General features: G+C 47.0%; 1 protein-coding gene across 1 annotated transcript in view; it reads left to right on the plus strand.

Annotated features, from left to right (window-relative positions):
- Positions 1 to 1,113: 1,113 nt before the first annotated feature.
- Positions 1,114 to 12,365, plus strand: part of GNA14 (G protein subunit alpha 14) — a 202,013-nt gene continuing 190,761 nt past the window's right edge. Inside the window, exon 1 of the mRNA XM_027040996.2 lies at positions 1,114 to 2,329. Within this exon, the coding sequence (XP_026896797.1) occupies positions 2,206 to 2,329 (124 nt within the window). The 5' untranslated portion in view covers positions 1,114 to 2,205. The remainder of the gene's footprint in view (positions 2,330 to 12,365) is intronic.

Below are 12,365 nucleotides of genomic sequence, written 5' to 3' on the forward strand. Positions count from 1 at the left end.
GAAAGTTTTTCAGATGTGCCATGAGCAATATATTTCATTAACTTTTTTTGGAATCTTGGCAACATTGGATCCACATGTCAGTTATTCCAGCTAACTTGGGGTTCAAATTTGGCTAGTTAAGTCACTTTAATCTTTTAAAGTACTAATGATTGTACTCATTGAAAAATATTAACAATTATGATGATCTTGGCTTCTCAAGCAGTCTTATCCTCAAATTGTAAATCTGTCTGTAAGAGCTAAGGGAGAGAAGTGTGATGAACTGGCCAAGGATCAGATGAGAAATGTCCAGGATTTTGCCTGTAGGGGGTCAACTGTTATGGTCAGTTTAGGCCTGCAAGGAAAGAAGGGAGCATTTAAGAATGTAAGCACATTCATTTTTAATGCCTGATTCATTTCCATTCCCTAAACTGTAAAATAAATAATAAGACCTTGAAGCCAGATAGCATCGCAATGCCAAGTTTCTTATATAATGACAAACACCACTCTTCCACTCAGCATGTTCCTCAATGTGAATTGATTGAATATATGCCACACATTTGAAAGGCACTTATGCCCGCTGTTAATAGAGGCCGCATTAACTAATTGCCTAAAGCCATAAAGTGTTTACAGGACGAGCCGGGACGACAGGATCCCCTCCCTCCACCTTCCCGCTTCTGCTTTTTCCGCGGGCCCCTCGGCGCTCTGCCTCAAAAGCTATCCAGACCGAAGACAAAAATCAGATGTTGTAATACGCGTTCTGTTGCACCGATTGAGTACAAAGAGATGCTGTTCAATTTGTAAGTTTTTATTAATGCAGCTCAAACATGATTCCGACGTCCCGGGAGCTGGGCCAATGCAGCCGCGGACACACCTTTGCAAGGCAGAGGCTGTCAGGCTTCAAGGCTGGGGCACGAACACGCCGGGGGCTGCTGCAAACATGTGAGCCCTCTCTAACAAAGCAGGAGTCTTTCCCGTCATAAAATGCAAAGTAGCCAGCCGTTTTCCATTTTCCCCAGCCCTCCTCATCAGGTGCCCTAGGAAGGGGCCGGAAGGATGTTTACTCTCCGCTCTGGCGGCCTCCTATTTAACCGAACCCAGAGGCAGCTTCCTCTCTGAGCGCAGTGCCCCCGGGGTCAGGCCCAGCCTCACCTTGCTGGCAGGCTGCCCAGCTGACCAAGCGCTTAGGCCAAACCTGAGCCGGGCTGAGGCGTCCGGGAAGCGGAAGGAGCCCGTCTAGGAAACGAAGGGTGTGTGGTCGTGTCGCTGGTGTGTAACCCTCAACTTGGGGGTGAAGGGTTCAACCTCGCCCCAGGCGCGAGGCTTCCCGCGGCGGACGCCCGGCTCGGTTCTCCTCTTTCTGCAGCTGGGGGGAGTTGAGGCTGAAGCGGGCGAAACGCGCTCACCTGTCGGAACCTGGGTAAGAAGCAGGGCCCCGAGGCCGGAGCGCGCTGGTTCTCGCAACCTCGGCAGGCGGCCCTCCGGGTGCAAGGACTTCACGGCCACCGATGCAGGTGTGGGAGCTGCTCCCAGGAACCCCAGACGCCCGGGCGTCCTGACTGGTTCCTCTCGCCCCCCAGGCGCCTACGGCTTGGCGTGCCCCGAAGGCCTACTGGGGCGGGCGCCAGGGCTGCAGGTCCGAGACGCTCCGCCTCCTTCTGCCACTTAGAGCCACCAGCGCCAGCAGAAACCCTTGAGCTCGGTCTTAATCTGCGGTCACTTTCAGAACTTTCCAGGCAAGGGCGAGCTAGGCCCTTTGCCTCCAACCGACGCCGTGCCTGTCGCCTGCCTGAGACCCTACCGGGACGCGGAGATCCCGCTCCCCCCCCCCCCGGGCACCGACGCCCCAACTTTTCCCGCGCTGTCTGCGCCCCCGGACCTGGTGTCCGCCTCCCGGTCTAAGGGGCGCGCGCATCTTCCGGGTGCGGGCCGCACGCCCATCCTCTCCGCGAGCCCTCCTCCTCCCCCGGGACGAGTGTGGGGCTGGTGCGCCCGGAGCTGCGGGGATCCCCTCAAGTTCCTGGCGCTCCGAATTCGCCCCCGCCTCGGCATCGACCCTCGAGGAGCGGACTGAGCCTGCGAAGGCTAGGCCTCGTACTCCCCTAAGTCAAAGAGGTCTCGTCCTTTTCTCTCCGAACCCGGGTGCCTGTCGCGGCTCGGCCGGGCGAGCGGCCGGCGGAGAATCGGGGCTCTCGGGACCGCGTCGCGCCGTCGGGTGCAGCGCGCGCCATGGCCGGCTGCTGCTGCCTGTCGGCGGAGGAGAAGGAGTCGCAGCGCATCAGCGCCGAAATCGAGCGGCAGCTTCGCCGGGACAAGAAGGACGCGCGCCGCGAGTTCAAGCTGCTGCTGTTGGGTGAGTGACTGCGACTCCCGGACCCCCGCTCGCGGAGCGTTTTCCTCCCTCCCTCCCTCCCGGCCGCTCCCCTCTCTCAGATCCCCTCCGGGCCTGGAGCCAGAGGGGTTCAGCGTGGCTCCTTCCTGCCCGCCCCCACCCGGAGGGGCTCGGTGGCCGGCCCCTGGGGGCCTTGGGCACCTGTCCTTCACCTCCAGTTGGGCGACTTTCAAAGGCACCCTTTCCCTGCCCCAAAACGGGTGAGACCTAGCATTTGACCAGGGTTTGCTTTGTTGGCCCCCCTCCCTAACACTGCCTTCTGTACCGCTTTGGGTTCCGCTCTGGCCGCTGTGCTCCCGGTTTTAAGTACGGGTGAGTGAGTGTGCTCACCGAGTGCGGACTGTGCGAAGTTGTCACCGTGACACTGGGCCATAATGCGGGCGGGTAATAACATCCCCATCCCGGAGAATTAACTATGGAGGCCCGGAAAATTGGTAAACTTGCTTTGAGAAAAGACAAAGCAGATACCAGGTCAGTAACGGGGGTGATGTGCAGGCTCTAGCCACTCACCCTACTGTGATGACAATTGCCTCCCTTCGGTGACTCCCTTTGGCCAGGCCTGTTTGCACGCAGCAGGCCCAAGCCTCCCTTGTTCGGTTTCACTCAGCCTGCGCCCCTTCCTAGAGTTTGGAATGGGCTGCCCCAGCTGCAGTGACTAGTTACTCCTCTGGTTCTTAACGTTCAAAAACAGAAAAGAAAATGCTAAGGTTTGCCCAATTTGTGGAGCCCACCTTTTCTGATTTTTGTTCTAGAACCCTGTGCGATCCATTGGCTGCTTGAGGAGTATTGACGTTTTCTTTCAGATGAGGATAGTAGCTGTGAGATCTTTCTAGAGAGTTGGAAGCATTTCGACTCTTTCATCCCTTTCAGACAGGAATCCTCTCACACCACTTGATGTTTGAATACAAGGAGTGACCCTGTGGGAAAGCTTCAAGAAAAGTTGGTCTAGTTACAATAAAATGGAGAAAGCTTTTAGTCCATGTCGCCTTCACGCCTGGGCAAAGGAAGGCTTTTGCACTTACTCCCTGGAGTTCAGAGAGTTTATGTAGGGGTGTCTGGCCTTCACTAGGCTGTACCCCTCCCCACTGGGCTTGGTGTCTGCTGATGGAGTGGGCTGCCCCACCAGGATACTCGTTGCCACCCCCTCCCCCCTCCCATACTCCCATCGGAATTCCGTGCCCAAAGGCCCCAAGCCAGCTTCCACGCCTCAGGCCTCCGCAAGTGTGGGGGGGCAGACCCCATCCCTAAGGAATGCCCAAGGGCAGCTGTGCTGGAGTGATGGAAGAGCTTGGCAATGTGGGTTGAGGGTCTACAGGTGTGCTCCCCACCCCCCCCCCCCCCAGGCCTCCCTGAGGGGAGAGGGAGCCTGGGTAGGGGAGGGAAGAGCGTGTGTCCATTGGCAGGGCTGTTTCATGTCTGGCCGGGAACTCCCAGGGATCTGCAATTGTAAATAGTACCTGGCCTTTCAGGTTGTTAAAAAGCTCCATTTGTTAAGGGAGGAGGATTGCGTGACACTTTGGCTAGCTTGATGACCTCTTTAAAGTAATTACTTAGGCCTCCATTTGTACCCTTGCCTCAGGCCCCACAGACTGATAGGGGCTCACCTGGTTTTGGCCGCAAGCTTCTTTTCAAGGGAAGTCTGAACCATCTTCCGTGGTGTGAAGTATGTTGATTTGTGTCAGTGTATGAAGCACAGTGTCTGGAACATACCAGGAGTTTCCTATGACGGTTTGAGCAGTACACTGAGCCATACTGCATTGGCATCAAGCCTGGTGTTTGTTTTTTTTTGGGGGGGGGCTGTAGTAAGATGCTTGCGTTTGCACTCAAACTGGGGTAAAATTATTGTAGGGAAGTTGTTTGCCCTGGAGGTCAAGTTTAATACTAGTGACTAGAATATCTTCTTTGCCTCCCCCACGCCTTTGCCCCAGTCTTCCTGCACCCTCCAGGCACTGCCTGACCTCCCAAGATCCCTGTTTTCATTGTGTCCAGCTGTGACTAGCATATTGGCTCCGTGCTAGTTACTTAGAAACCACTAGAAATAGTTTCCAAACCACATAGAGCTGTCAGGAACCCCAAGGAGGGACTTCAAAACCTCTGGTTTCTTCAAGGGAGCAGGGCACACTTCCATTTCTTCCATTTCATACCTTTCAGACAGGAATCCTCTCTCCTACCAGTTTATTAATTTTGAATACAAGGAGTACCCCTCCTGGAAAGCTTCAAGGAAAGAAAAGTTGGTCTAGTTAGATCAAAATGGAGAAAGCTTTTAGTCCGTATCGACTTCAGGCCTGGGCAGGAGCGTCAGATATTGAGGAGGAAATGACTCCACAGATCCAGGAGGAGGAAAGGACTTCACAGATACAGAAATTAGGGGCGCCTGGGTGGCTCAGCTGGTTAAGCGTACAACTCTTGATTTCAGCGCAGGTCATGATCTCAGTTCGTGAGATGGAGCCCTGGATTGGGCTCCATGATCACCGTTCAGAGTCTGTGTGGGATTCTCTCTGTCTCTCAGTGTGTGTCTCTGTCTCTCTGTGTCTGTGTGTGTGTGTCTCTCTCTCACACACACACTCATGCATGCACACACACAACAAATAAACTTTAAAAAAGCTTTTAAAAAAATACAGGAATCAGGACCTGGTGTATGTTGATTTGTCTCTAGCTGTGCAGTTTGAAGAATTGATCGGAGTCTCTTTAATGGCACCATTACATAACCCACGCCTCAGATGCCTCAGGTGAAAAACCCCACTTTGCCAATGGGAGTGGAGGACCCTGTGTGGAGTATGGAATGACCTGAAAAGCCACCAACTCGGTGACAAGGAAGCATGCTTTTCCAACAAAATGATTTGAGGAGGTTTCCGAAGTGCATTCAATAGAGCCGTATCCTGTTTGCATTTATAATAAAAGCCTAGATTCCTGTCAGCCAGGAAAGCTAAAAGCTGCTGTCTGGTTAGGGCTAGTAATTGTGAAATGTCAGTGTAACACTCTTAGCTGAAGGAGATGGGGGGAATAAAGAATATGGTTGAGTTTAGTAGGAGAGATTCCTTATCAGCTCTTCAGATAAAAGGACTGAAAGGAGTTCTAGTAAGAATCTTGATGAGTACTACTCAGTACAGGAAGAAAGTGTCTGGACAATGGCCTTTTTTAAATATTAGACGAGGCTTAGTGAATTGTTAAGACTTAAGCCACCAGTCTCTGGAAACACTCAATTTTGGATGTAGACCTTCGTGTGGGAACTGTCTGGGAGGCATGTGTGCTGGGGAATTGGTATTCAACTTAGGCTGGCATAGGGACTGCAAATCTAAGCCCTGAGGCCAGGCCACCTGGGTTCAAACCCTGGCTGTACCCTTTCTTAGTCGTAGACTAACTTCTCTTGGGTTTGTCTGGCAGTGGTTAAATTTATGCTGCCTTCACTCCATTTTTGAGCATTTTTTTGCCACCAGTGAGGTGTTACTTTCTATTTTTGTCGATCGGTTGCAGGTTGCATAGCAGTTGACCTAAAATGTCCTGGTAGTGCTTTCACGGTAATGTTTGGCTTTGAGTTTCCCTTACTTTCTGAACCATAAGCTGATTTCAGGGTCTGTCTTTGTACTTACACCAAAATGGGTGAAAATCTGAGTCCCCTAAAATTTTATTGCATTGGTTATAACAAAATATCATCTTGAGACTAATGATCACGTTCATAGGCTGGAAGTCTGTTAGAGGAAAGGGTGGAGGGAGGGTGGTTGTCTCAGTAAAAAGTGACTTTTCTGGCTCGGAAGAAGCAAAGGAGTGAAATGGTTATTAAGTATGCCCATGTTCCTTACTCTTCCCTCGGTTCAAACCAACACTTTTCCCACATGCTGGAGATCATTTGTAAGTGCTAAGTTGGAAGTGTTTGTTTGCAAGTAACTGTTGGGAGGATTGTCATAAATGCTTAATAGAGAATAAAAGATGGTACAGGCAGTGCATGAAGGGGGATCTTCTGGCCTGGGGGGATCATGTGGATAGGGCCATAAGAAATGGGGAGGTTAAGGTACTGATGGCTGCCCATGTGTGGACTTGTGCAGGACACATAGAAACTTCTCCCCACTATGAAGAGAAACTTTGGAGAAAAGTAACAGTGTTCTTAGGATGTGGGATGATATGAAGGGGTCCTTGGAGGCAAGATTTCATTCAGTTTTTGTGTTTTATTTTGGCCCTTTATGTGAACATTCTCTAAACTGCCAAATAGATGTTACTGTAAAAATGCTTTTTTTTTTCTTTTTTGTCCCGTAATGTGCTTCAGAATGGAGGACCGTGTGACTTTATCTCTGGCTTTTGTCCATTGTGGGTAGAGATGGTCTCTTCAGAGGTCTTCAGGGGACTGCTGTATCATGGATACAAGCAGAGTATTCCTTTCACCTCTAAACTAATGCAGAACCTTTTCAAACCATGGACTATGAAAGGTACTTTTTGTACCTTTTCAAATAAGCTATACTGAGGTATAATTTATATCCAGTATGGAACTCTGGATATGTGATGTTGTGTTCTCTGAAGGTCCTCGGTGGAGGCACACCATCTCCATCTGCCCCACGGTGATGTTACATTCAGTCACTTTTTCAAGATGTTGCACATTGTCTATTGTCTACCAGTTTTGGGGGGAGATGCTTTCTAAGGCCAGGCAAATATCCTGCTCCTCACCATATATCCCTGTATACCACGATGTATACACCACGATGGCTGCAAAATGATTTTCCAAATCCAGCACTCTCTCCACGTTGACCAGTTGGCACTGCACGTGTTACTGTAAAAGCCTTCCTTTTGTCCCTATTCATTATTAATACATACTCCTGAATCCCTCACTGGTTTTTACTTCATTACTGTACTTAATTATTTTGACACTCAGATTGTACCCAATTTGTGCAACGAGACCACCTTCAAGCTGGTTCTTACGTTGCTGCAACGTGGCCCATCATGGTTTCCACTCCCCACCCCCCAATTCTTAATCTCTGGCATAAAGAGGAGCCTGGACCTCCAGTTGACGACCTTCCCAGTTGGGTATTCAGCCATTACTCTACAGGGCCTCAATTACTTTGGGTGGAGAACGGTACTTTATCTTTTCAGATGTTGAGGGCACTAGAAACAAAGCTAGCGAGTTCCCAATTCACATCACTCACTGTTATCTACATATCTGAAGAATCCCATTCCTAAAGGCATGGAGTTAGAGGATGAACATCTTGAGGCTGTAATGCTGTGTGAGCAGATAAAGAAGGGGAAAACTTGACAGTAGAGTTGGACGAAATAAGCAATGTTAAAAAAAAAAAGCTTTAACCCACGGTATTTTTTTTTTCCCTTAAAAGGTACCTTGTGGTCAATAAAACCTTTTTCTCTTCCAGTTGCACTTGAATTACAAAAGTTTTGTTGTAAGAACCCCCATGTGTGGGGTTGCAGGGAGGAGGGTAGCTAGATTGAGAAGGCAGAGAGCAGTTTTTAGTGAGTCTGTAGCAAAGGTATTACTAAAGACAAAAATTGAAATCCAGGCAAAAAGGGGACTTGAGTGGGAGAATTCTCACCAGGACTTTTCATGAAGTGGAAAGATTTGAATAATAAAGACTGGGAAAGAACCAGTAGCAGGGCATTTCTGGGGCCCTTCTCGGGGACACAGCAATCAGCATGGGTTGGCTCCATTGCCTTCCAAGCTTGATAGCTCTCTGAGCCTTACTTGACCCTGTGAGAACCTCAAGTCTTGGTGGGGCATTAGGGCGCATTCCTGGGTCAATCGTTTCTGGGTGGTTGCTATAAATCAAGATGTGCTCTGTGATCTGAGTGCTAATGGCCTGGGGTGGGGCTCCCTGGGGGCCAAGCAGCCCTTGCTGCAAAAACTGTGGAAGGAATCGAAGGGTACCAGCAGAAATCCAAGGGCTCTGAAGGTGGAAGGCACTGCAGGAGGCTTTGTGGGAGCCCTGATTTTGATTAGGATCAATTGGCTCTCTGCTGATGGGTAAATTAATGGGTTGTCCTGTCAGCCAGTGTTCTTGGTTGCAGACTGTTTAAGTAGAAGAATGATTTATTGGATGGAAAGCAGGAAACTCACAGGACCGATGGGAATTGGAGAGCAGGCTCAGCTAAAGGGCATGATCCAAGGGAGTTTTGACACTGGTAGCAGCCTACACTGCCAAGCACACAGCCAGGGACGATTCCACCCGGGTGGCAGTTGAGGCTGCAGTGGACACTTCACAGCAGTGCTGCAAATCATCCTGTGACCACTTCCTGTCTTGTGTGTCACCTTGCAAAATCTCAGGCCATCTGTTTGTGCTCAGCTGCCGGGGAACTGGGGGGAGGGCAGGCAGCATGGCATGATGGTAAGGACATGTTTTCTGGAGCCATGCTTCCTGGGTTTAAAATCTAGGCAAGTAGTTCCCGTTGGGCTGTGAGCACCGTGTCTGGGCTGAGGCCACTTGCCTACCACTACAAGGTAACTGGTAGAACTGACATGCAGTTCTTGGAAGGATGGGTGGATAGGAGGGTCAACAGCAAGAAGGCTCTGCTGATGACTCTTCTAAGAGAACAGGGTCCTGATAAGTTGCCATAACTTAAAACTATGAAATGAGCAGTGTCTTAAGACTTTGGAAACTTGAATTGCCTTTTTTTTTTTTTTTTGGTGGGAGGGGGTGTCTCTGAGTATGGGATATGTAACCATGAAGAAGACATTACCTCTCAACCTCAGGGTCCTCAACAGTAAAATGAAAGGTGTAGGTCAGGTGACCCTTGATAACTTTCCAATTCTGTTAGCAAATATTTTATACCAGTGGTTCTCAAAGTCTGTTCCCAGGAGCACAGACCTGTGCTCCTGTTTTCAGCACCTCTTGAAAACTCATGAGAAATGCGAACTATGAGTCTCCATTGTGGTCCTCTGATCAACTTCAGTAGCGGCCCCGCAATCTGTATATTAATCCCTCCAGATGATCCTGATACATTTTCAGATGTGAGAACAGGATTGGTCTGGCATTCAGGACTGGGCAGCCTCTTACCGTACCTCTAGCGTCTAAGGCCGATAACCTTATTTTTCAGCAAATATCCAGGAGGTCCCCGGGACTGACCTGCCTAGGGAATGATTTGTTGCTTGCAATCGAATGAACCTCTCTCTCCTCAACTTTATGAAGGATGTTCAGAGTCTGAGCTAGGTAATTAGTAGGGATATTTAGCATTTGTCCCCATGTGCCTGGTTGGCAGGCAAAGAGAAAGCACACATTTACATTTACCTCAGTAAGAGTCCTTATAAAAACAAGTGTTCGCATTTGTATGCACTCTTGTACTTTTATATACTACTCCAAAAGCTATGTTCCTATAAACTGCAGTGGCCTTATGGCTAATAGCCATTAAGTAGTTACTTGGTGTCACGGAAAGTGGTGTACAGGAAGCCTATTCTAGTAAGAGCTGCCATATATCCGTCTTCTCTTTGAAAAATCACATGGAACATTGGCTGGTATTTCCATCCAAGAGAAATAAAGGGTGATAAACTTTGTCTTAAAAAAAATGTTAAGTAATGGATGAGTTCTACTTTGTAGTCTTAAAAAATGAATAGGAAGAGAAAACCTTTATCTTTGATTATTTTGCCTGAACGGTGTATTCTGTATTGTTGGCTCATTGTCAATGACCCACAGATGGATTAGCCATGCTACTGCTCTCTTGAATCTGCTGTGAATAACACCTTCATTTTGAGTAACTCATTCCCCAAATATTTCTGTTGCTTGGCTACTGTGTAATAGGGAAATACAAGCTAATTGCATTACTAGGCAATATCCAATTAACAAAGGTGATAAATCATGTGCAACATCATTGTCTAATTTATATAGAATTGTATCTCATAAGTGTATCAGTATGCAACTGAATGGAAAACTTAAGCTCCTCTCTTACCACAGAGTTTAAGAAAGTGCAAACTTCGATTTTATGAATGGAGTAGAGAAGGTCCAGAGGAGTGAAGGGGGTTGGCATATGTCATGGGGTCAGTAACTGGTAACTAATTGGCAGTAAGCCAAGACTAGGAGTCCAGTATTCATTGCCAACTCCTTTTTTTTTTTCATGAAGTCAGTCTGAGTCCTCTTGTTGGATTTCTTCGTTTCTAAGGCAACATTGATTGTAAGACATGCTATTGATTTGAAAACAGGTTTTCAGGAAAGCAAACACCTTAATAAATGCTCACATCAATGCAAAAGCATCTCGACCTTAAAAATGTTAATTTCTGTGGCAATAAAACTTGGAATCAAGGTATTCATCCCCCCCCCCCCCCCCCCGACCCCGCTGGCTCCCAGATAGTACAAATTTAAAATAAGCGAAACTACTCCAATTATTGACATAGAATAGAATTTCATGAAACCAGTTTAAGTGCTGAAATTAGAAAAGAAACCTCTGTGTATTGCCATCAGTCTACTGGGCTCTATTTCAAGTAAAACTTGAAAAAATTGTTTCCTGGATTAGTGGGGCTGTTCTATATAAAGAAGGTTAAGAAAAAAATGGGAGCAACCAACTGTGGTGACAGTGTCTGAGTGATGGTGGAGGGGCCACATCCAGGCAAATGCTTGAGTCTGGGAAGAGTTTTATGTGAGACCTTGAACTCCTTGAGGGTTTTGTTCACCACTTACTGACCTCAGCCCCCACCCCTGCCCTGCTGAGGATAGACCTTAGCTTAAATATTGGCTGAATGAATATGTGTGTCTCTTTGTCTCCATGAACTAGCAGATGGTTAGTATGAAGAATTCCATATAGAAGCTAGAGGTCTCTATTGTTTGGGCTACTTTAGGAACATTCATGAGAGGAAGACTGTCATGGGTTGGGTCTTCCAGAAAAGCAAGGTGTAGATAATTTCAGAATTGATTTTTTTTTTTAACATGTCCAATATGTTAGCTACCTATTTCTGTTGAATGTTTATGCCTAGATTAGTGGTGTCAAAATACGAAAATTGAGCCCAGGTCGTAGAAGTGAAATGCTACCTGGAAAATAAATTCCTTGTATTTCCATAAAGAGTTTTCCTAGTAATCATACATAAGATTTTGATACGTAACTGGAATCATAGTTGAGAAATTCGTTAGTTTTTATTGCTTCGTTCTGAAATAATTTGAAAAAAAATTCTAACTCATCTTTTTCATGTAACTTTTCTAAATTTGTGGTAGGTCTGTCTCTATAAAAATTAAGGAGTTAGGCCTCATATTTTAGAGGCTCATCTCCTACTTAATTTTATGGATAAGAAATTTGGAAGATCTAAAAAGAGAATCAGTCATTATTAAGACCTAAATGTTGTGCAGTGTGAGACCTAGTTTGGTGAGTTTGGAGCCATACCATAGCCTGATCAAATTTCGTAGGAAATTGACCTTTTTCTGCGCAGCTGATAGAAATCATCATCTTCTATTACACAGAGTGGGGATGTTTAAAGTGACAAACATGATGTACTCCATGTATATTTGTATTTGTTGATGTAAATCTTTGTAATTGGTGTTATTAAAATCAGTGGCTTGTAGATTTTAGGATTTTGAGTTGGCTGTAAAAAAAAATTAGAGAAGGTTAACAGAATAGTACTATTCACTAAAAAAAAAAACTTGCCATGTTTGAGAGTGTTAAAAATATTATAGCATATTCATCTACAAAACCATTTAAAAAGTGACATCAGACAGAGTTAACAACTCATTTCTTAACATACCAAAAATGGAACTGCTTGAACAAAACTGAAAGGTCTTCCCTTCTCTCCCTGATTGATCCAATTCTACCTATCTTTATCTCCATTATTGGGACCACTGGCCACTCAGGTGCTTAAGACCGAATCCACAGAGTGTTGAATTTTCTGATACACTTAACTCTAGAAATGGAAATTAGAATAAAACAGTAACATTTACCCATCCAATTCTCCGTCTGGGCACTTGAATGATCTCATTTATTCCTCACCATTTGAGGTACACTTAGTATTATCCTTTCCATTCTACAGATGAGGGAACTGAGGCCCTAAAGAGAGGTTGCCAGCCAGGGCAGAATTTTGAATCCAGGCAATCTG

The sequence above is a fragment of the Acinonyx jubatus genome, chromosome D4, assembly GCF_027475565.1.
Source record: "Acinonyx jubatus isolate Ajub_Pintada_27869175 chromosome D4, VMU_Ajub_asm_v1.0, whole genome shotgun sequence".
NCBI classification, from domain to species: Eukaryota; Metazoa; Chordata; class Mammalia; order Carnivora; family Felidae; genus Acinonyx; species Acinonyx jubatus.